Source organism: Ahaetulla prasina, chromosome 1, assembly GCF_028640845.1.
Source record: "Ahaetulla prasina isolate Xishuangbanna chromosome 1, ASM2864084v1, whole genome shotgun sequence".
NCBI classification, from domain to species: domain Eukaryota; kingdom Metazoa; phylum Chordata; class Lepidosauria; order Squamata; family Colubridae; genus Ahaetulla; species Ahaetulla prasina.
In genome coordinates, this window is record NC_080539.1 from 225,584,429 (window position 1) to 225,610,195 (window position 25,767).

Consider the following 25,767-nt stretch of genomic DNA (forward strand, 5'->3'; position numbering starts at 1 on the left):
ACTTCAGTAGTTTAACAGATGGATCATTAGAGATGCAGTCATTGGTATACAGAGAAGTGAAGTTGGGAGAGCACACAGCCTTGGGGGGGCCCTGTGCTAATTGTACAGGTAACTGATGTGATTCTGCTTAGCTTCACCTGCTGCTTCCTGTTTGTTAGGAAGCTTGTGATCCATTTACAAGTCTGTTCAGGTACCTGTAGCTGGTTTAGCTTATGATGGTGTTGAATGCCGAACTAAAGTCTACAAAGAGGACCCTTGCATAGGTCTTTGGAGATTCAAGATGTTGCAGGATGTAGTGCAGAGCCATATTAACAGCCATATTAAAGAAGAAGAAACATTGACTTCCGACTCTCTCTGTTGCAGTAAAAATAAGGCATTAACATCAAATCACTTTTTGTTTTTTCATAATAATATTAAACAAGCAATTTCTATAAAGATCTATCAATCTAATAGGTAAAACCCAAAATCAAAGTTTTATTCTTTTCCACTTCAAGCACCGTTCGGGGAAACCCTCCCTCCCTCAGCCGAGAAGGCTGGCGGCTCCCCGCCCGCGACCTGTTAAGCCGGTCCCAATCCAGCCGAACGGTGAAAGCGAGCGGCGCCGGCATGTCGCCACCGCTCGCTTGACTGGGCCGGGTGGGAGGGAAGCGGAGCTGCCGGCTGTGGCGCTCCCCTCGGAGCCGAAGCCGGAGCCGGAGCCGCCGCCGCCGCCGCCTGGAAGAGGGAGGAGGTGACCTTCACGCGCGGAGAGGGTGGGGGATGGTGGGGTTGAGGGGCGTGCAAGAGGAGCGAGCCTGGAGGAAGAGGAGGCGCGCCTCTTGCACGCCTCAACCCCCACACAGCCGGCAGCTCCGCTTCCTCCCTAGGGCACACAGGCGCGCACACACGCACACACACAAAAGGCCTTTCCACGCCGCTCCTCTTGCACGCCTCAACCCCCACAGCCGGCAGCTCCGCTTCCTCCCTAGGGCACACAGGCGCGCACACACACGCACACACAAAAGGCCTTTCCACGCTCGCTCCTCTTGCACGCCTCAACCCCCACACAGCCGGCAGCTCCGCTTCCTCCCTAGGCACACAGGCGCACACACACGCACACACAAAAGGCCTTTCCACGCTCCTCTTGCACGCCTCAACCCCCACACAGCCGGCAGCTCCGCTTCCTCCCTAGGGCACACAGGCGCGCACACACACGCACACACACCAAAAGGCCTTTCCACGCTCACTCCTCTTGCACGCCTCAACCCCCACAGCCGGCAGCTCCGCTTCCTCCCACCTTCCTCCTTGCCAAAGTCCGCGGTGCCCGGTTGCCGTTCGCTGGCTCGCCGCCGCCTCCCAGCGCAGGAGATCGGAGGACGGAGGCCAGGGCGAACGGGAACAGCCCACGCCCAAGAGGGAAAGGGAGCGAGTGGGTGGGTGGCTGGGACGAGACCCCCACCACAAACACACACACACACGCCCCGTGAGACGTCTTGCTTGCATGTCACACACACGCACCGCTCGCTGGGAAAAAAAGGATGGATGGATGGATGGAAGTAAGGAAGGAAGGATGGATTGATGGATGGGCGACCGCTTTGAAGCGCAACCCTTCTCCCGCAACTAAGGGGGGTCAATGTTTTCCCAATCCTAGGGTGTGGGGAAACAGTCATTCTTTCTTCCGCCCTAGTCTCTCCCGAGATCGCACTGCAGCGCCCATCATCCCCAGCCGGCAATCTGAGCTCGTGCCATGGCCGGCGTGGAGGGTGTGGTGGTGGTAAAACGGCCAGGAGAAAGCTTTCGCTCTTTTCGAGAGGTCCTCTTGGAAGGCTGCCTTGGAAAGGGAAAGTGGGGAGGGGGCAGAGATTTCTCCCTCAAAGGTCCCCTTGGAAGGCTGGGTTGGAAAGGGAAAGTGGGGAGGGGGCAGAGATTTCTTCCTCGGGTCCTTCTAGAGTCCTTGAGAAACTGATATCATACAAGGTTAATAAATTATACTCCTCCTCCTCATTGATGAGTTTTTCATCCTGAAATTGATTGAAACATTGTACCATCATATGCTGCCATAGTATAGTGTTAACAACATCTGTAAAGATGATATATGAGCATGACACTAAGTTTTTTCTATATTTCCCCCTTTATTGAAAAACTTCCATCATGCTTCTTTCTGAAAACAAAGGTCATTATAATATACCTCATTATATATTTGATTTGATGATATTTCAGTTAATAAATACCATTTAAGGTGTTAAGCTTCTTTTCTTTTTCAGCAGCAAAGTGAATTACAACTTTAAAGAACTTTATTACTTTATATTCATTTATTTTAAGTATAGATTTTAGATTTTTAAACAAATATGTTTAGAGCTTTTATATCTTTCAAGTTATTCAAATTATCCCCTCAGCAGGTATATAATGGCATCCAATTCCAATATCATGTTGGGGCTTTTGAGCAAGGGAGGAGGAACATGAGCACCGCCTTCGGCTGGCATTCCGGGATTTCCCTTTGTTTAGAGCTGGGAATCCTCCTTCCCCCTTTTGCACTCCCTCCCTCCCTCCCTCTCTCTCTCTCTCTCTCTCTCTCTCTCACACACACACACACACACACACACACAGACTTCTAAAGTCGATTGGCACAATGAAAGGCAAAGACCACAATTGTTTTAAGAAAAGAGCTTTAGCAGGGAGGGGGGATGGGAGGGTGTTTTAAGTTTTGGCAAACAGCCAGGCCAACTGTATTGGAGAAGGTCACACAACTGGCCTTAACATTTTAGCTGCTGTCTTTTTCCTCACACTTGGGTTTAATGATATTAGAGACCCTTATTGCCCTGCCAAAAAAAAAAAGAGCCACCCCAACGCCTATGAAAATTAACCTTCTGCCAAGAGACACTGTGCAGGGTATTTTCACTATTGGTGTGCATACAGGCTTAGATTTGTGCTGGGTTCTTAGTGCTTAGAGCACTGACCTTCAGAGGCACCCTGGTCCCTTGGAAGCTAAAGGAGGACTCATTTTCATGCTTGCAGTTGTATTGTCAATTTCTGTGAGACAATGTTGTTGAAGTAACTCACTCACTCATTCATTCATTCATTCATTCCTTGTGTGTCCAATCACACTTAGCCAATAAAAATTCTATTCTATTCTATTCTATTCATTCATTCATTCATTCATTTTATTTTGTCAAATACATATTAAATAATTATATAAATATAAGCATGAATTGAATACATAAAAGGAATACAACTAAAGGGAACATTAGGACAGGGACGGTAGGCACGCTGGTGCTCTTATGCACGCCTTACAGACCTCTTAGGAATGGGGTGAGGTCAATACTAGATAGTCTTTGGTTAAGGCTTTGGGGATTTTGGGAAGAGACCACAGAGTCAGGTAGCACATTCAGGCATTAACAACTCTGTTACTGAAGTCACATTTTCTGCAATCTAGATTGGAGAGGTTCACTTTTAAGTTTGAATCTATTGTGTTCTCGTGTATTGTTGTGGTTGAAGCTGAAGTAGTCATTGATAGGAAGTACATTGTAGCAGATAATTTTATGAGCTATGCTCAGGTCATACCAAAGGCGGCGTAGTTCTAAATTTTCTAAAGCTGGGAATCCTCCTTCCCCCTTTTGCACTTTTATTGTTTTTCGTTCAAATAAATATTCATGTTATTTTACTTGGCTCTATCTTTATTTTTTACATTGACCAGTAGCTGCCTCATTTCCCACCCTCGGCTTATACTCGAGTCAATAGTTTTTCCCAGTTTTTGTGGTAAAATTAGGTGCCTCGGCTTATATTCGGATCGGCTTATACTTGAGTATATACGGTAATTGGAAAAGGTGCTACTAGATATTTTGTGAGCTTTTGCCACAGTAGACTAACACAGCTCTGTTTCTACAATTGTTGGGGTTTTTTTCTTTCATGTGAAAACATAAAGTAAACCAAGGCTTATACATGGGAGAAAATTGTATAATAAAAATGACAAATATTTCTGGCAGTTGTCCTGTTTAGAAACAATTATTGCATGTTTGGGAAACCATTATCCACAGTAGACATTATGGATTCTGTTGTTAAAGTAAAAAGCTGGGCTGCAATATGCATGTCTTCATTAAAAAAGTCTGTAAATAATGCAACTTAGAGTAAATTAAATAAAAACAAGAATAGTTAAAGTAGGGATAGGTATTTTTGTTCAACTCAGTGACTTCCATCAGTTCCAGTCAGTATGGCCAGAGATTACAGATATATCAGTGCAGCAATATCTGGACACTTATATGTTATCAATGTCTGTTTAGTGGCAATGAAATAAACTGTATGTATGTATGTATGTATGTATGTATGTATGTATGTATGTATGTATGTATGTGTATGTATGTATTTCCTTCCATTCAGTTGTGTCCGATTCTCAGCGACTGCCTCGACAGGTCCTTGCAGTTTTCTTGGCAAGGTCTTTCAGAATTGTTGACCACTGCCTCCTTTCTAGAGCTGTGAGAACGTGACTAGCCCAAGGTCAGCTACTGGCTTTGGGCCTAAGGAAGGACTAGAATTCACCATCTCCCAGTTTCTAGCCTTAATCACTACATCAAACTGGGTCTCTAAGATACTTATAACCAATTCCAAATGCTAAGGATCCAGGGTTTGATATGACAAAGTCATACCCATAAAGAGGAAGATGAGTATTTGGGTTAGGTATATTTCAATGCAGTAAAACAGCTGTTTTCTGAAGAAAAACATTTAAAAATAGCAGTTAGTTTTTGCACGTAATCTTTCTATTTCTTTGTTTTGGCTCTACTCACTTAGTGAAGTAATCCTTCAACATCCCATTCTTGGACCAGTGTGAATCTTGGCCCCAAAATGTTATAAAGCTGTATAACAAGCATTACACATGAGGGCATTACTTAATGTCTGTATTGACTTTGGAACCCACATAAGCATTATTAGAAGATATGCTAATTAGGTACATTTTATTTATTTATTTTATTTATTTATTTATTTATTTATTAATCGTATTTGTATACCGCCCTATCTCCCGAAGGACTCAGGGCGGTTAACAGGCACATAAAAACACATAAATACAGAGTAAAAACAATTAAAAAACTTATTCTAAAAGCCGAATATTTAAAACAATATAAAAATAAAACCCATTTAAAACCCATAAATTTAAAATCTAATTCAGCCCTGCGCAAATAAATAAGTGTGTTTTAAGCTCGCGGCGGAAGGTCCGGAGGTCCGGAAGTTGACGAAGTCCTGGGGGTAGTTCGTTCCAGAGGGTGGGAGCCCCCACAGAGAAGGCCCTTCCCCTGGGCGTCGCCAGACGACATTGCCTCGCTGACGGCACCCTGAGGAGTCCCTCTCTGTGAGGGTCGGTGAGAGGTATTCGGTAGCATTTTAAAGAAAATGATTGTGTATGTGACAAATCACTGGCTATATTGGTTTAATATCCAATAAGATAGACCATACTAAGAAACCAATGTCATATAGGGCAAAACTACTTTTATATGTTGCAAATCTGAATGTGCTTCCCCCCTCCCTTGCTTTACCTTGGACTAAGAAAGGGTTTGTCTGAGATGTTTTCTCAAATTAGTTTCTTGGAATGGGCTTGTCTGGTTGTTGCCCGGGTGGTGGCTCTTCATCCTGTCCTTTAAGGCCACTCCCTATGCCTTCTAGACCAGCGGTCACCAACTGGTGATCCATGGACCACTGGTGGTCCATGAGAAAATTTTGGCGGTCCACAGAAAACTTATTTGCATTTTTAATATTGTACTAAATCAGGGGTCCTCAAACTACGGCCCCTGGGACAGATACGTGAAATGAATGTTTCTGTTGCTGCACAGAGTTTCCCACTTTGAGGTCTTTTTGTGTGGGTCTGTGGGGGGGAGAAATTCCGACTTGAAATCTGCTTCAGCCTCCTGGTGTGGGGCTTTGGGTGAAGGCTGGAGGGAAGTGTGGCTGGTGGTGAAGAGCTGGAGGACCTTGTTCCAGTGGGACTGCATCATGGCCTGGAACTGGCTGACCATCTCAGCCCGCTGAGCCTCCAGGTGCCTGTACCTGGCCTTGCACTCCCACAGGTCTTCCCTCTGCTTGGAAAGCCTATGTTCCTAGTCCTCAGTGAGGTGCTTCTACTGAGCCTCCTTGGTCAGATCCAATTTGAACTGAGCTGTTTTGCCAACTGCTTAGCTCCAACAACTGCTTCCTGTTGGGGCCCTAAGGACCCGGGAGGGGAGGGGAGGAGTTTTGGCCATGCCCACCCAGTCACATGACCACCTATCCATGCCCACTCACCCAGTCATTAGGCAGATCATACTAGTGGTCCATGAGATTTAAAATTATGAATTTAGTGGTCCCTGAGGTCTGAAATGTTGGTGACCCCTGCTATAGATAATAACAATAACATTAACTATAGAATCGATCTCTTGGAGAGGCCTATCTATCCTTGTAGATTGATATTAACCACTTTTGGGAACTCTAGGCTATACATCATGGTCCTCATGATGTTATCATGGAATAAGCAAGGACCTGAAATCGGAACTGGTCTCTACAGTAATATAATTGACTTTCTGCACATTTGGGCAGTGGAGATAAATTATAACTAAATGCACTTTTCATTGAGAAGGTTTCTACTCTGTCCTGCTTTGTTTTGCAATAAATACAGTAGATCCTTGGTGAGCCAGAATTCAACTACCTTTTGTGAATTTAATGGGAATCTTTGAAGTGTGGGAGAAATGACAAAGTGAAAAATTGTGTCTCATGTTGGAAAAATCAGTTACAGTGACTCATTGGCAAATGTGGGAGGAAATGCCTAATTACCAGCAGACCCAGCAGAGTGATACAAGTTATAGATCACAGCTTTGGTCTATGATACAGAGGACCAGGAGCGTGAAAATGTTTCATCATGAACTTAGTGGTTTCTCTTCTCCTAAAGCCAAAAAATAAGAAAGACTGGTTCTGGTTTTGGATCTAATCCTCTAGATCATAAAACATTTCATTAAAACATTGGATTGGGTGACTTTTTACCATGGACTGTGCATCAATTTTCTCCTAATTAGTGGTCCTCCAGTATATTGGGTTTCGATCTCATATTTTCCCAATCCAAAACATTTGCACAGTCCTCGTCTTGGAGGAAAGTCAGTTTAAGCACATGGTTAAACAGAATAGCAGTTTTGTTTTTTCCTAATTTATTTACTTCTTTCAGCTATCCCCATTTTTATTTCATTCTGCCTATCAACCAGAGAGCAGGTTTTGGTTCACCCTGGAATGAGACTGACACATCTAGCACCACAATGTATAATTTGTTGCCTTAATTAGTCATGGTTAATGCACATTACGTTCTTACAGTAGGCACTAGTCAAATAATTAACTGACTATGAAGAAGTATCCCCTCTGTGTAGCAGAGCAATCTGTGTTCACTTGGCAAATCCTCTTTTTGCCATGTATAAACTGTGAAATATATTTGAAAGTAAAATTTTTAATTACAACTGGCATCCAAAGCTGCTTGCTCCTGGCAATTGCTGCCTTGCTAAAATGTGATCTCATTTGTGAAACGAGCTATGGGGGAAGCAATTCTGTACTGCTTTTATATTAGCTGAACAATCAGGATTGTTTAATGTTGAAAAAAGCACACTGAATGTTTACACAGTAAAGCCTACTTCCTGGTACTGTGTATGCACTCACACGTGTACGTACGCACATGCACGCCCAGGCACACAAATAAATAGTTGGACACATTCCTACATTGAATGAGCAGGCTTCCAGGCCACAAGATTTCTAATCTCTGATGCCCATTATCATCTCTGGTGAGCTCCCAAATGTTCCAGAACAAATTTTCAAAGCCTGCAAATGAGTCTTTGAAAATGATCATATTATTCTACCTTCTTCTGACTGAAACTGTTCAACAGAAAGTGAGCATTACATAAATATTATCTTTTATAGCTGGGCAAAGTTTGGGTGACTAAAGGCGTCATACTCCACCCCAACTTTTTCTTTTTAAACCGTCGGTTGTAGAAGACAAAGGAACAGCACATGGATTTGGATCACACATGAAGCAGTGGGTACTTGGTTTCAACTTTAGTATTTTTATGAAAATTGTTCTTCCACAGGAATGGATGCATACAGGAATGCACACATCCACACATAGTAATATGTTGCTTCATTACTCAGAAGAGAATCAGACGCCTGCTATGAAACAGGGTCTGAAAAGAATTCCAGAACTCATTTCCTACGTGCTTTCCCTAAGGGTTTATGTGTCATTCAGTTTAGGAAAGCCTGTCTTGTTGCTATGTTACAAGCCAAGGCTCAACTAAAATAATGAATCATGGCTTGATTGAGAGAAAGAAGTTAAATATCAGTTGGACACAGGTAAGGGTTCTACTTACCTTTACTACTGGTTCTCAATGGGGCCATGCGCACGCACTTGCTTTGCACACGCACGCTTCTGCACATGCGCAGAAGTTTCCTCATGACATCCGGGTCAGTGGGTGGAGCCTCCTGCCAGTTTCACTACCGGTTCTTGCAAACCAGTCCAAACTGGGGGCAATCCCCCACTGGTTGGCCAGCACCAAAACGATCCCTTCCTGGTTTATTTAGCTAATATGCTAGAGGGAACACAATTTTCAAGACTCCTGTTATTTTGTTCAGAATAAACGCACTTACTGTGCCAGGTGTAATTGAATTTTCCTTCTGAAAAAATTGGAAGCATTCTTTTTTCTGAAGTAACTCTGCACTGTATTTTAATTACAACTTTTTAAAAGTTCAGGATTGAATTAGGAAAGAACATTTTGTACTTTAACTGCATTTTCTAACAGATGGAAACTAAATGTCCATAGAGTTCATATCTCAAAATTCCAATTAAGACTCATGTTAAAAACAAGTAGTGAGCTTTCCATTTTCTGACTTACTCTTGGGTCCCCTATGGCATATTTATAATTATAGAAAAATAACATTATAATTCTAGAACTATAATCACAGTTCTATCATGACTATTATTATCCTTAACATTAACATTCTTTTGATATAACAGATTCTTTTAGCATGATACTGGAACAGGTTGCAAGGGCCAGCTATACATCTAAAGCCAACTATTTCGAGTCCCAAAGTCTTTAATATGCAAGATATATTTTCATTATCCTGAGCACCAACTCAATTAATTCAATTTATTTTCCATGTAATGGTAACTCTAGCCATTATAATTAATGAAGTTTTGGCGGACTCATTACTGTCTTATACAAAAAGCGCTATTCCAGTAAGTGGTGTGATCAGACAGTTTGATTTTTAAATAGAAAATGAAAACATATTCACAGAGATTAGGCAAGAGAAAAAAGTAATCTTATAGTTAGGTTTAAATCACTGTTCTACATTTTACGCTTAACCTGAAACTCATAAAACATTTTTTTCTGAAAATATTTATTTAAAATCAGTGCATTTAATCAAATATTCTGAACCAGTACTCACTCAAATTCTTTTCAGGAATTCTTACTACAAGATTTTTTCTTCCCTTCTGAATTCCATTGAACATAGTTTATATGTCTCTAAACACTTACATTATATTTTATGATTAATTGAATATATAACTTGGAACCATGTAAGGAATACTTTTGGACTCAGCAATGAGAAACATTGCTAAAGCCCTACAACTTATTTACTTATATACTTTGTTAATAAATATTTATCACTTTAGAAGAGCAAAGCAAGTTTATATACTTGGCAGTGGTTTAGTTCACTGCCTGAGTTCCTCAGGGAGATGGGCAGCTATATAAATTTGTTAAACCAATATATCCCACAAAACCAAGAAATCAAGATTATGTAAAGTATTGGCTGTAAGCTGCCTAGAGTCACCTCTTGACAAAATGAGCGGCATGTAAACTTAATGAATGAACAAATAAAATGTCATGACAGATTATTATACCATTGTCATTATGACACAATTAACATTCATGGCAGAAATCCTACATTTTTCCTAATAATACAAATTTTAAAGATAGAACACAAACTATTACTTACTCAATATTGTTATCTGTAAATCTGATTGGTGTATAAAAAAATTCAAATTTAGCAGTTTTAGAATTGAAATGTCTCATTTTGAGATCAAAACCGCTTCCCAAATGATCACTTGAAACATCTATTTTCTTCCTGCATCAGTATTTGCAACTTGAATGGTCTAATTTAAAAACAATGATACTTGCCCGATGTTTGAATTGCTAATAGCCATACAAACTATCATTTTTTTTAGAATTCTTTGCAGAATGATTAGCTATTTTCTACTCAGGTGTGTTGCTCATTTGGCACTACAATAAGCAGAAATGTTCACAGTTTCAGGATATGAATTTGCAGTAGCTTTTAGTATCACATTTCCTTCTTACCACTAGATTGTTCCTTTCTACTCTACTAATTTTGTCCCTTCTGTGAGCAGTCTGGAACCAAGATGTAGCTTGTGTTCCAGTGGTGGGTTGCTACCGGTTCACCCTAAATCGGGTGAAGCGGTAACGGTGGCGGCGGGAGGCTCCACCCCCAAGAGCAAAACAGTAGCGATAGTGGATTTTGAAACCCACTATTGCTGTGTTCTATGAAAATATATCACTGGTTTCAGTAATACGCTTCTCTGTTTTCCTGCAAAAATGCTTGTGTACAAACACATTGATGCTTGATTGTGACCAGATCTTAATAATGTTTTCAAGAGTAGAAATACTTTAAACAAGCTGTTTTAGAAATCAGTATCCATTTAGAAATTCTGAAAGCAAAGGTTTGCGTTAAAATTTCCATTGGGAGAGACTCATAATGAATTGTGAAGCCTTTTGCTAGCCTATGCTTGAGCATTTTCCCCATAACAATTGTGTTTGATCATGGTTCCTTCATTATTATTGTTCCATGCTCCACTGTAGATTATCTGTTTTAAATAGGTGATTACAGTATCTTCCTGAGTGGAAAAATAGCCAAACTATTTCTAGTCACTTACTTTCTTGTGCTGACATTTTCATTGGAATTCTCTCTGCATTTTTTTTAGGGGGGGAGCATTTTTTATTGATTTCTTTTTCAGAACATGAGTTAACTCATTTTTATGAATTTCAGAAATACTAAATTCAGATTGCCAATATTCTTGCATGAAGGATGTTGATATCTGGTGTCCTTTGAGTGCTGTATCTGTCTATCTAACATACATTAAAATGCATAGGTGCTTGAATTATGTACCAGAATTGCAGTAAGGCAATCCACAGAGACAATTTTGGAACAATGTGACAGCCACAGTTTTATCTGCAGTGACCATAAGCTGATTTGCAGCTTTAAACTAAGCATGTTTTCTTAAAGATTATTATTCTCATTAAGTTACTTAGTCTTTCAGCCAATTTGCAACTCTATGCATGCATTTTATAGTATGCCTCACCAAATCCTTATGGGATTGCCACCCTTAACGTATTGGGAGGATCAGGAGTTCCGATAATTCTGCGTTTTGTAGTGGCATTTTAGAAGATACCTGAGGAGATAAATAGTGTGGACTCCTTTGCTCATGTAAGATACGCTGTACCTATGCAGGATGAATTATTTAACCAGCTGAGGCAATATATACCAGGTTTTGGATTGCAAATTCCTCCATGTGTGGACATGGAGGTAGTGATTTAGGAAGCTTTGCAAATTGCATCATTATATTGTACATCTGTCTCACCTTTTGTGCCTTTCATTTATATTTCTATATATTACCATAAAGATGAAGAAGTGACCATGAGTTCTCTAAAACTTGGTAAGGGGGAACAGTAGCTACATACTAGAAACAGTATTTTTAAATAAAAATATTATTTGGAAAGGGCCACCTGTCTGAGTTCCCAAGCCGTTGACAGGCTGTCATAAGAACATCTGCTTGTCCTACTAGAGAAGATGCCTTTTTAAAATATCACTGGAACAGCGTGAACTATAACCAAGACACTGATAAGATGTGCTAGCAAGTCATCTCCACATGTTATCATTTATACTCCCTGACCCTTAAAAATATGAACAGGTGATAAAATCCCCAGACACTTGAAATCTGAATGTAGACCTGAAGTTCTAGAAGGGTGCTGCACAACTTTCAGTTGATTCCAGAGGGACTATCTGAGAGTCTTGGTAAGCTGAAAGGATGTAGATTGGTATATCTTTTTATCCATAACTCTATTCATATTTATTCACAATTCTTTTTGACATTTCATCTTGGCTTGAGTTCATTGTTTCTGAATCCTAAAAAAAAAAAACCTATTGGCACCGGTAGCCACAAAGAGTAACAACAAAGTAGCTCCTGATAGGGTCAGCCATGCCAATAAAGTTGAAAATAAAGGGGGAAAACTAAAAATAATCCCCAACATTTTTTTTTAAATTTACATTTATATCCCGCCCTTCTCCAAAGACTCAGGGCGGCTTACAGTGTGATTGATGAGTGATGCCAACCTACCTAAATAAAAATTTCTAGAATCCAACTCAGAAGGAAGGACATTGTATGGAGATGAGCTTGGGTGTCAGATGATGAATCTGCCAGGCAGGAAGGCACTAGAGGAAGAATGTAAAGCCTAGCAAATATATCTGATTTTGATGTACCAGACCAAAGCTGCAAGGAAGTCTGGTACTAAATAATGCCAGTATTGAATAAATATTTGCAGGTGGATCAGGCTGGATCATTTTAACTCAGATGTTTATCTGATATATAAGACAATGATCAGTTTAAAGAAATAGAATTGTATTGATATTGAAAAGGGATATCACTAACCATGTCCTTAGTTACATCCCAATGAATAACAGCATTAGAATTAGTGGATATGCAGCAACATCCATGTAAACTGGCGGCTTCCAGGGGGAGGGCCTTCTCTGTGGGGGCTCCTGCCCTGTGGAATGAGTTACCTCTGGGGCTACACCAACTCCCTGATCTCCGGACCTTTAAGCGCGAGCTTAAGACTCTGTTATTCCATCGTGCAGGGTTGGCCTAATCGTAATTTTAATATGGGTGGTTTTATTAGGGTTTATTTTAGATTTTATTAGTTTTAAATTATTGGGCCAAATTTTGAATTAGATTTTTAATAATGCTCTTAATGTTTGCTTCTGTGTGATTTTATCTTGGCTGTAAACCGCCCTGAGTCTTCGGAGAAGGGCGGTATAGAAATGTGATAAATAAATAAATAAATTACATTTAACATAACATAACATATAACATAACATCAGAGTTGGAAGGGACCTTGGAGGCCTTCTAGTCCAACCCCCTGCCCAGGCAGGAAACCCTACACCATCTCAGTCAGATGGTTATCCAACATTTTCTTAAAAATTTCCAGTGTTGGAGCATTCACAACTTCTGAAGGCAAGTCGTTCCACTTATTAATTGTTCTAACTGTCAGGAAATTTCTCCTTAGTTCTATGTTGCTTCTTTCTTTGATCAGTTTCCACCCATTGCTTCTTGTTCTACCCTCAGGTGCTTTGGAGAACAGCCCGACTCCCTCTTCTTTGTGGCAGCCCCTGAGATATTGGAACACAGCTATCATGTCTCCCCTAGTCCTTCTTTTTGATAAACTAGACATGCCCAGTTCCTGCAACCGTTCTTCATATGTTTTATCCTCCAGTCCCCTAATAATCTTTGTTGCTCTTCTCTGCACTCTTTCTAGAGTCTCAACATCTTTTTTACATCGTGGCAACCAAAACTGGATGCAATATTCCAAGTGTGGCCTTACCAAGGCATTATAAAGTGGTACTAGCACTTCACGTGATCTTGATTCTATCCCTCTGTTTATGCAGCCCAGAACTGTGTTGGCTTTTTTAACAGCTGCTGCACACTGCTGGCTCATATCTAGATGGTTATCCACTAGGACTCCAATTTCTATGCTCCGGTTATCAATGCAACAGAGGAAAAAATCTACAGCCAATTTCAAGAGATGCTAAATACAATATCAAGAAACTATACAGTGCCTGGAATCACAAGAAAATTTGGATTGGCTACATGCAATAATTCAGGAGATTGTTTAATTTGATCCATTGGTGATGTCAGAGAGGGAAACCTTCAACATCTATTCTTCAATCTATATTATTGTCCATGGCTTCTAGAAGAGTGCCTGATGTGTTTTTCTTTTTCAGTACTCTTGACCCCCAGATTTCACCCTTGAACATTTTGGTTGGTCTTTTCCCAATCGCTGGTTTGTTTGCTTATTCAGTTGCTGGGCTTGTCGACCAGAAGGTTGGCAGTTCGAGACCCAAGTACCATATGACTGGGTGAGCTCTTGTTTTTGCCCCAGCTTGTGCCAATCTAGCAGATCAAAAGCATGCAAATGCAAGTAGATAAATAGGTACCACTTTGGTGGAAGGTAACTGTGTTCTATGCCCCTTGGTATATAGTCATGCTGGCCACATGACCACAGAAAGATCTTTGGACAGTGCTGGTTACCTTGGCTACGAAACAGAGATCAGCACAACTCCCTAGAGTCAGACAAGACTGAACAGGGAAAACTGTTACCTCTTTTTCTTTATCAATTGTTTAATCAACAATTGTCTACTCAACAGGTCAGCTGACAAAGAGGATTCAAAACAATAAGTTAACAAAGCAAAGTTATCAAACATTAAAACAATATAGGAGTAGAAATGTAACAACAAATAAGAGGAAACATATTTATTTATATAGTCCTGGTTGTAGTCATTAAGCAAATCACCCACAGTCATTAAGTGAAACATCATGTGTCCATGACTCATACCCTCTTGCTGGTTTTTACATTGGCTTTGTTTGTTGGAAGTGGTGATCACTCGACCATGGGATACTGTAAATGCACAATTGTTGAGTTCATGAATTACAATCACACAGCCTTAGGGATGCTGCAACAATCATAAGCGCAAAGACAAATTTTAAGTTATTTTTTTCGGTGCCAGTATAACTTTGAACAGTCACTAAATGAATGATTGTTAAGCAAGGACTACCTGAAATCCTTTGTAGTACTTTCAGCTGCCAGATAAATCTTCCATTATTCAGGATCTTTCACTCAGGATCCTTCTGATGGTATTTATTAGGTTTCCCCCTTTTTGCCAATTCCGTATCTGCTTTTTCTTCTCCAATGAAAATCATAACTGCTTCTATTCCCAATGTGTTATCAGAAAAGCAAAGTATAGCATTAGAACATAAGAGTTGGTTTGTGTTACACTCCTTGGTATCTCCTCTAGAATGTATAAGCACCCAATCAACCACCACAAAACCTTGGTGACTACAGACTTTTTCACAGGTATTTTAATGACAGCAAAGATCAATGATTTTTTTTTCAGTGTAGTATATGTCAGCTAGACAGTACAAAAACAGGAGACAAAGAAGATATATGCTTTCAAATTGTGGATTTGAAGAGAGTTACTAATAAGTACTGCAAAAAAACAAAAACTACCTTATCAATCAGACCTGGACCAAATACAGGCCAACTGCTCTCTTGAGAAACTCTCGTGTGCATGTATTGTAGCATGAGAGAAAAAATTATTATGCTTGCCAAGGTTGAGGGAAATAGAAGAAGGGGAAGACAACAGATAAAGTGGATAGGTAGGATCAAAGAGATTACTGGAATGCCCTTGAAAGAGCTAGGATTATTACAAGAGACAGGTTGCGTAGATAAGAATTTCTCTATGCAGTCCACAGGTTGAGTTGAGTCCTCTTTAATTGCTTCTGACTACCTGAATCACTGAATCCAGAATCTCTGAATACCACAGAATATATTACAAGTTATAGCTAAACAGTGATGGCTGTATAACTCAGATGAACGTAACCTGCACATTCCCTCAGAGCCGTAGGTGTAACCTCTTTATTATCCAGAGATAATTCTTAATGTAACTGGCCCAAAGAGTAAACATACTAATTGTTTAAAAATTCATTAAATCTAGGGATAATTGATTTTAAACATTCATTTAATTCAACTCATTTTGGGGAGTACAACCACATACCATTTGGCTAGCCAAAGTTGTCCAGCCTTGATTTCACTGGCTTAATAGTTGAGTTGTGAGATTGGGCCTTTTTAATGTAATTTAATGTTTTTGATTTTTGTTTTAAGTTGACATTGAAATTTGAGTAGTATTTTTGTTTGGTCATTGGGCTTAACTATAAATGTCCATTACAGATTAACTGTGCATTTGTGAATGAGTGAGAGAAAGGAGAGTGGATACTTAGAAGTTTAAGGATTCATTCCTAGTAGCAATGTAGTTATCTAGGTTGTACTTTCCATTACTGCCTGCATCATAATTAAAATAAGCTTTGCTATATAGTGTTTTTCCATTTTCCTCCTCTGTGTTTTGTTTCTGTCTGGAAGCTAGATAGCCAGTTATATATTTCGTTGGAAAACTACTTGCATGCGGTAGGTAATAAAATGAAAGGAATAATCCTTAGTTTTATAACCAAAAATGATAAAGAATAGCGATTTTTTTAAAAGTACCCTGCTATATAAAATTGCTATTTTTATGCAATTTTAACTGCCAAAAGATAATAGCAACAGCAGCGCCAAAATCTGGATATGATCTTGCTCGGCAGTTTTAACCCATGTGTGCCTAAGCCTTACCTGTTTCAAATTTTCCATTCAGGTTGATGGAGGCCTCAGTTCCATGACCATATTTTTAAACACTTAGTGTAAACCTTGAAAATGCTCTGGAACCACCTCATGATGCACCATTTTGGTTCTAAACCTGAAAGGAATTTCCAGACAAGGTGCCACTTGGCTGGATCCCAGTGGAAGGTTTCTGACGACTTTGGATTCTTTCACAAGTAATGGGGAGGCATTTTGAGGTAAAAATTCACACGATGACCTTCAGCACAATTTTCATATGTTTTATTCAGGGTTACAAATTGTAAATAAACATAACCAATGTTACAGAGTGAGTGCCTGTTCAGATTTTCAAATGGTATCTCTTCGTAAGGCCTGCAGTATTGACTAACATGCAGTCTACTAACCCAGAAGATTAAGCAACTGCATTCTTGTAATTAAATACAGTTTTATCGGTTAAGTAGGCAAGTTATGTTTTCTGAACAGACTCAGCTTTTTAGCATATTTGCATGGGTAATGTCATAGTCAGGGGCTCTGTAGCATAGTAAGAATCGAAGAGTAGTGTCAAGTGATAGGTCACATACAATAGTTTCAGGAAGAGAGAGTTTATGTGCTACTTGGATATTTTTTAGATTCAGTGACTTTTTGTAAAAGATAGCCACTCCACCACCTCTTCGGTTTTCACGATCTGATCGATGAACTTGATATTCTTTGTTTGAGATAATGGAGTCAGGAAGGGATGAGTTCAGCCATGTTTCACAAACAAAAATGATATCGAATGTGCCACTGTTTAATAAGAGGATAAGTTCAGGTAATTTGTTGACTATGCTTCTTGCATTTATCAATTAATTTATCAATTAACTTATCAATCAATTTATCAATTTTTAGTCTTGGGATTTGTTTAGCACAGAGGAGAACATTTTGTCAATGCCAAACACATTAGTCCTTGTGTGAGGGTTTGAGATTTTGTTGTGGATTCTGACTTTGGAAGCCCTGAATTGGAAATGTAGCTGCATTGGATACAGAGGTCCAGATGACTGTGAACCCTAATTAAGATAAACTCTATTAATTATGAGCAGTTGAGCAGAATCAGGTCTTTCACGTGAAGTGTAAAAGTGACAGAAAAGCCATGGGTGGAGTGAGGGAGCCATTGCGTTCATACCCTTATCTTCTAATTATAATCGTCAGATTCTTTAAATTGATACGGTTTGAATGTTTCCATTTTTATCAGATATGTTTGCTCCATGAGTGGTGGTAACTAGATATTGTTATTATTTTTGATTGATTGATTCAGGGGTGAAATGCTCCCGGATCGGACCGGGTCATGCGATCCAGTAGTGATAGTGGCTGCTGGTTCAGAGGACCGATAGCAAAAATCCCTGGCCCCCGCCCCCCCTGCCTCTGCTGAGCCTCACCATCAGCAGAGGGTTGTTTTTTTTACTTTTAAAAGAAGGTTTTGCTTCAGCCGAAACATGCCTTTAAAAGTAAAAAAAAGCCTTTGAGGATCCCGCCCCTCAGCTGAGATCGACAAAGACTTTAAACTTTTTAAAAAAATAATTAAAGTCTCCTCTGGCGATCTCACCTGAGTTCCTCATCAGCAGAACCTTACTTGTACTCTTACTTGTAGAAAACAAGTTTTCTACAAGTAAGAGTAGAGGTTCTAAGGCACTTACCTGATTACTGATGAATGTATGGCCACAGCCCAAAAGCAGTTTCAGTTTCAGCCAGACAGAATCAATCACTCAGCTAATCTATTTCCTCAGTGATCAACTGGCTGGCTTTGCTGGCTGAGGAACTCTGGGATTTGAAGTCCACAATAAAATAAAATATAAAATAAAATAAAATAAATAAAATAATAAAATAAAATAAAATAAAATTAAATAAAATTAAATAATAAAATTTAAAAAAATAAAATTAAATTAAAAAATAAAATAATAAAATAAAATATTTGTGCAGCTTTCTGAGATTTGGTGTGTTTCTGTAGTGTTTCACTCTAACTACACAAACACACAAAATCTCAGAAAGCTGCATGTGGCATTTTGTGTGTGTGTGTGTGTATGTGTATGTGTGTGTCAGTTGTGTGTGTGTAAAGTGTGAAAGTTGGTTTTTGAGCTTTTTGTGGCTGTGTGAAGTGTGAAGTGCAGCTGCCTTTACATTGTGTGTGAGTAAGTTGTGTTGTGTTGTGTGTGTGTAAAGTGTGAAAGTTTTTGGTACCTCTTATTGTTTTTTATACTTTGTTTATTATTTTTATTATTTATTGTTATTGGCCACGCCCACCCAGTCAGCTGACCACCAAGCCACGCCCACCAATTAAGCCACGCCCACAGAACCGGTAGGGAAAATTTTTAGATTTCACCCCTGGATTGATTGATGATTGATTTCTATCCCACCTGTCTTCTCAAGACGGCACAGTCAAATGCCCTAAGCAGCACATAATGCATTATTTTTTCTAATGGAACTGCTTGGTCAGTTTGGTTTGTATTCTGCATACAAAATTGTCTCTATTTGCATCCAGGAAAGATTATATTTGCAGTTTATCCCCAACCTGGTCATTCAGATCTGCTAATGGTGCACCCTTTGCTGATATGATTGAGTCTATCTATCTTGCTGCCGGTCATTCTGTTTTTCTCTCTCCTTCTACCTTTCCCAGTGTTATAGATTTCTCAAAAGAGCCAGGTCTTCAGATAATATGTCTAAAATATTATCATTTAAGCCTGATATTTTGCCCTTTGAATGAGAATTCTAATTTTTTTGTTATATAAGCAATTTGTTTGTTTGATTTCTCCCCCCCCACCCGCTATCCATGGTATTCTCAGGAGTCTTCTCCAATACTAAAGATGATAATCATCAATTCTCTTTCCAATATGGCACTTCCATAGAGTGCCTAATTTGCCCATATGAATCTGATCGCTGTAAGTATAAACATATCTCAACTTCTGATTACCTTTTCCAAGGCCATCATTGGTACATTAGTGGGCACTGGTCTGTGACATATTTTTTACTGCTGGTTCCTTTGATGATAGTTGATTCTAAAATGCAGAAGCTATTCACTACTTCAGTATCATCCTAGTCAATTCTAAGACTGGTTGCTCCATCTGTTGTCATTAGTTTGGTCTTAGTCACATTTTTCATTCTTCGACTTTTATGGCTAGAACTTCCAGATGTTTTCCATTTTCATCTATTAGTGTCATCAGCATATTCTTCCTTCAGTCTTAAAATCATGCTCATCTTTCTAATACTTCTGCTCCCGCAATATATATTCAGCATGCAGGCTGAATAAATAGGCAGGGTATATATAGTCTTGTCTCATTTTTTTTGCTGACCTGCAGCCAGTCTGTTTCGGCATGTTCCAGCTGAATTGTGGTTTCTTGACATGTATAGATTTTGTATGAATACAATGAGATGTACTGGGATTCCATTTTCCTAGGGACATTCCACAGCATGATAGGGTTGATACTGTTTATTAGTTTCTATAATCAGTGGAGCACATGTTTACTTCTTTTTGGTATTCTTTGGCTTTCTTAATTGTCCAGGGTATGTCAGCAATAATATCTAATGTTCCTTGGTCTATTCTAAAACTAGCTTCAACATTTGGGATCTTTCTTTCTGCATGCAATTTTAATCTACATTGGAAGTCGATTAGATTAATATTTTTAAATAGTACTAAGTCTTATTTTACTAGCATGTCAAATTAAGGATATTGTATGATAGTTGCAGACTCTATTAAGTCTTCTTTCTTTGGTATTGGCATGTGGACTGACCTATTCCAATCTGTTCATCAGATTGTGTTGTTCTCCCACATCTGATGACATAGTTTATTCAGAAACCTTGTAAATTCTTCTTCTATTGCTTGCCATATTTTTTTAGATATTCCAGTAGTCTTCTAATTTGGAAATGATCAGAGTGCTGAATTAATATACTCTTCTATTCATGTAAGTAGGAAATGTTTTTTTAGGTATCATGGATGTTGACATCTCTATTTTACATACTTTTAGTAAGCTCCTTCCCTCTTACTTTGATCTCCCTTGAATCAGTTATTATCTGTCCATTGTGACTTGAGTACCAGCTCAAGGCTGGATCACCTTCTGAGTCCAGAGATCTTTTGGAAGACTTTCCTTATTTTTATTTCTCTCTTTTCATTTACAGTATCTTTTTAGATGTCATTGTACTACTGCTATTTTCTAATTCAGTAGCTCTCTTAGTTCCTTTCTAATATCTTTGTCTTTTATGGCTTTGGCTTCTCTTCTCTTCTTGGTAGTTTCCATGTTTTTTTCTGACTTCAGTTTGCTTCTTCTTCTTTGGAAATATTAATTCTTAACAACTTTTGTCTACAGTTCCTCTTCCTGGAGAAAATCTATTTATGTGGGTCACTAAGAATCAATACTGACTTGATGGAACATAATCAAACAATTGCTCCATTTTCTTATCAGTGAAGTTCAGATCTTCAAAGTAATTCAGGATGTTCTCTGAAAATAATGGCTATATGTTCAAGATTATGCCATGTAAATTGAGTGACTTTCTTCTTCACCTTAGCTTGACTTGGAACTTGTACAAGTGAAGTTCATGGTCTGTTTCACAGTCAGCCCTTGGCCATGTCTTAGCTGTTATAAATGATTTTGTTCTGGTTTTTCTTAATATGGAGCAGAAGACAGACACAAATTCTATGCTCATTTCTATTTTCCTACCGATTTTATTCTGCTGTTTATATAAGTTCACAACTATTGATATCTTATTTAATGAATACATTTCTATGACTATGTTCCTGTGTAGCACTATATTTTTTCTATCTTAACTATTTCTTAGCTCTTTAAATATCCTCCCCTCCCCCTGTTCTTCAGCTTTCATAGCCAGTCATGGTCCATTTCTACGTGAAAACCTTTTTCATTTTTCAATATTTATTTTATTAAATATTAACTCACTGTCCTGGTATATCAATCTTTTATTAAGAATTTTGATTACAATAGTAAAAACTGATACAAACTAAACTCCTAGAAAGAAAAATAATATAAAAAAAGAATATATATATATTAAGAAGTGATTTCTAACTGTCATAACAATAAGTGTAAATAAATTTACTAACTGCTCACCTCCTATAGGGTTACAAACAGATATCTCTTAATTCCATATCCTATACCTTATCTATAAACAAACTCTTAAAAGATCAACATTTCAATCCTGGGGTCAGCAAGAAATCTATTGGTTGACAGAACTTTGCAGGTATGTGTGTGTGATATTTTAATTTTGATCAAATAAGCCAACTTTAGATTTCTTTCACTTCTGATACTCTTAGTTCTTATTTCATTGAAATATTGTTGTAGAATTTGATTTCTCTTCAATACTTCTTTATACCAATAGAAGAGAATAGGAGCAAATTGTGAATTTCTTGCTGCTCTATGAACTTGGTTTTTGCTTGCTTGTTTCAGTACCTGACTGGATAACATCATCAGTGTTAATGGGTATGGAGATTGTTCCCTGCCAGTGTTGATGGAGGTTGATTTTCTCCTTAGTAGTTCCTTGATTAGGCTATTGTTTTCTCCTTGATTGTTTATCTGCTTAATTGTTTGTTTCCTTGTAGATCCTTTATTAAGGTATTGTTTTCTGCTTGGTTAATTGTCTGGTATTAATTCCTGCTTATCTTGGTGTAGAATGCTTGAAAGAATGTGTTCTGTTTGTTTCTTAGCTTTTTCATTTTCTCTTTTGAATAGTATGTAAATGTGATTTATCTCTATGTGTATATTGATGGCTGGTGTGTTTGGATGTCAAACTTCCAGGAATTCTGTAATAATTTTCAATTTAGTCTAGGATGCTCACAGTTTACCAGTTGAAGCTATGATTGAGTCTATCCATGTGTTCTGAGATTAAGGAAGTTTATCATGTCTTCTGACTGTGCGTTGGTGTTTCTGGATGTGCTCTGCTAATCTTCTGCTTGTCTATCTTACATCATGGCTGTTACGGTCCTTACAGTCTCTACAGTCTATATGTTGTAGATGACTTCTGTTTTTCCTTCTTCGGCTGTTGGATCTTTTGATTTGGCTAAGATGTTTTGCAGGACTTTAGTTACTGTGCTATGGTGATGCCATGTAGTAACCAAGGATTCCGTAGTTCAGCTCTGAGTGACATATATTCTCTTCTACAGAACAGGTTGTAATAGTCTGATAGTTGTTTCTGAGATGTTTCTGATAATTTCATAGGGTTATTCTTTGCATAGATTGTGTTTGTTGGTTTACTATGGTGCGTTGAGAGATCTGAAGACATTGTTAGCAATGAAAAAATCATTGGATGGGTAGAAGTTGAGAAGTCGTCCTGCTTTATTTCAATTTCCTAGGCCATATAGTCAAATTACGGTCTCCCCTTTAGTATTTCCAACTTTGGCATCCCAGTCTCCAGCAACAAACAGCACATCTTGCTTGCATGTTCTGTCAATTTCAGATTGAACATGACTATAAAACTTATCAACCTTTGGGACACAGTTCACTTAACCACTGCCTTGCTTAGCAATGGAAATTTGGGCTCCATTGTGGTTGTAAGGTGAGGACTACCTGCACTGTTGCTGCCTTAAAGAGGTGCCTTCTTGCTTTAGCCAGGTAGCTGGCATGTCCTTCACACCGAGGGTGATCCTGTGAGAATACTATACTCAAATGCTTTCTTTCTTTTCTTTTCTTTTTGCATTTATATCCTGCCCTTCTCCGAAGACTCAGGGCGGCTTACACTGTGTTAAGCAATAGTCTTCATCCTATTTGTATATTTATATACAAAGTCAACTTATTGCCCCCAACAATCTGGGTCCTCATTTTACCTACCTTATAAAGGATGGAAGGCTGAGTCAACCTTGGGCCTGGGGGGACTTGATCTTGCAGTAATTGCAAGCAGCTGTGTTAATAACAGACTGTCTTAGTCTGTTGAGCCACCAGAGGCTTCACTCCCTGATTCCAGAACACGCCTGCTACCATGAGAAAGCAGGTTAGCAAGAGATGGAGGTAGGCACAGGAGTGGGTGGTCAAAAAGGTGAAGATGATAGCTGCAACTGTCTAAACCCACCATTTTTTGTTATAAGTTTGTGCCGGGTGTATAAAAAGAGTCAAGAGGTGGCTGTCAGGAATGGTAGGGAAACGTCAAACATGGAAACGTTTGCCCAAAGTGAATTGGGCTGTATTCCCACTAGTGGGTTGGGGCAAACTTCTAAAACATGAGCAAATAGAAATTTTGGGGTTGCTGACTAAACAGGGCAATCATCTCAATTTGTCTGAAGGTGTTGTTGTGGCGTGCTCAGCAAGAGGAGGCTGCCCGGCTGGAAGCTGCAATTGCCGCCCGAAGAAAAGAAGAAGAAGATGAAAAGGAGAAGTTTCGGAAAGAGAAAGAATGGCTTCAAAGAGCTGAAGAGAAAGAAAAAGTATGCAATCTGTCTGTCTGCGTGTTTGTGTGTGTGTGTATGCGTGCGCGCCTGCGCGCTTTAAATGCTTTAATATATTTAAAACGTTAATTGATCTGGATACATTATACCCTTGTAAGCAGTCTTAAGGATTATTACAGAGATTAATGAGTGCTTAGTGGATATCAGCCAGGCCAGTATATTTTGCAGCTTTGAAAACTCTTGACTTCCTCACAGCCATGTTAAGTCTCCCCGCCCCATTTCCCCCGCCCCCCCATCGAAAAAAAGAGACCCTATTATGAAGAGCATGCTTGCAGGCATATGCCTACTGTACTCTCATGGAGAGAGAGAGAGAGAGCAGAGAAGCCAGCGAGAGGCAGATTTTTGCTGTCAAGAGCAACCGTGGCAAAGACCAGAGTGGTTTGCAATGCAGCAGCAAAGGTATGCTGCAATGCACCAAATAAGCTTTCCCGGGGTAATGCCTGCACAAAGCAAATGAAGCATCGCAGAAACTGCTTCGGAGAACAGTGAGCCTGATGCCCAGTAGCAGAGATAGGGGCAAACGCCTGAAGTGGGTCTCAGGAAGTCTGTTGGCATTATTAGCCTTCCTTTTTCTGATCCTTTGAGAATCAGAATCCAGAAGGCAAGCAATCAGCAGCCTTTGAGAGAGAAAAAATATGAAAAGGAGGATCGTTGAAATAACAGCATGTATTATATGGCTCCTCAGAATGCCATTACCACAATGGGAGCTATTAAGTGAAATTATTATTATTATTTACTAAACATCATTTACATTTTAAGGGTCAGATGCCTTGTTTAAAAGCAGTCTTCAGAATGGGATTCCCGGGCTCTCATAATACAGTTCAGTGTTTTTATTGCCCGATAAGTTATAAAAAAAAAAATCAGGTAAAGTGTAGAGATTTATTTTATGTGACTTTTTTTTGTTTTTTTGTTTGAGAGGGTGAAGGTTGACTGTAAATAATCCCTTTTTTTAGAAGGAGTGCCTTTATCACTTTTTTCAAGACTCACTGAAATAAATATGATTAGTGGATGCAAAGGATTTCTTCTTTCACAAATGAATTCACTGGTGAAGGAAAAAAGCAATCATACGTCTATTTGGAGACAAAAATAATGGTACTCCGTTCTGAAAAACCCAGCATTTATTCTTGTGAAACATTAAAACCAGATTTTTCAGAAGAGGAGAAAAGAATGGCAATAAGAAAATTTCATGACTGCAATTTTATTATCATTTCTAAAACTACCTTTATAGAGATAGTACACATATTCAGGATTAAAAGAATAATTTTTGCTTTCCTGGCTTGAATCCCAGGATATGTGGAAGCAATTTTTAATGCACACTGGCACTTTTTGGCTGATTTGTTTTTTTCTCTGAGACCTTCATTTTTTATATTGCTTCATGAACAGTTTAGATTTCTCCAAATATATCTAAGAGATATTTTTTGATGGCAGATGAAGTTGTTTTTTACAGATATGGCGGTATAATAATATAATATAATGATAATACATTTAATATGATATAGTATAATATAAATTTTGTAAATAATTAGTTGAGCCCTGTACATGCAGCGTTCTTATTGCTTTTCCAGCTTGCTCAGATTATCAAGTTTTTTTCATTCTTATTTTGTTCATGTGGCTATGAAGTGAACTACATTTAACTTTGTCCAGAATGCACTTTGGGAATCTTGGTGGTAGTGCAACCACCTGCAAAGGGTCAAGTGTTGTCTTTGGACCCCTCATAAATTATACATTTTAAAGACTATAAAAGCTTCAATCTCACAAAAATGCCAAATTTCTCTCACCTTGGCAAGGAGATGATCATATTTCACAAGATTTTGGTAATCCTGTAAGATTTCAATGATTTTTCTATGTTTGTTGGTCCTTACATTAGAAAAGGGCTGTTAACTCTTATTTACAATTTCAGATATT

At 38.9% G+C, this 25,767-nt stretch overlaps 1 protein-coding gene across 5 annotated transcripts in view; it reads left to right on the forward strand.

The window, feature by feature from the left end:
* Positions 1 to 25,767, forward strand: part of CCDC148 (coiled-coil domain containing 148) — a 189,833-nt gene that overhangs the window by 132,070 nt on the left and 31,996 nt on the right. For all 5 annotated transcript variants that reach the window (XM_058192293.1, XM_058192303.1, XM_058192314.1 and 2 more), the window contains one exon: positions 23,701 to 23,841. In XM_058192293.1, coding sequence (XP_058048276.1) covers positions 23,701 to 23,841 — 141 coding nt within the window. The remainder of the gene's footprint in view (positions 1 to 23,700; positions 23,842 to 25,767) is intronic.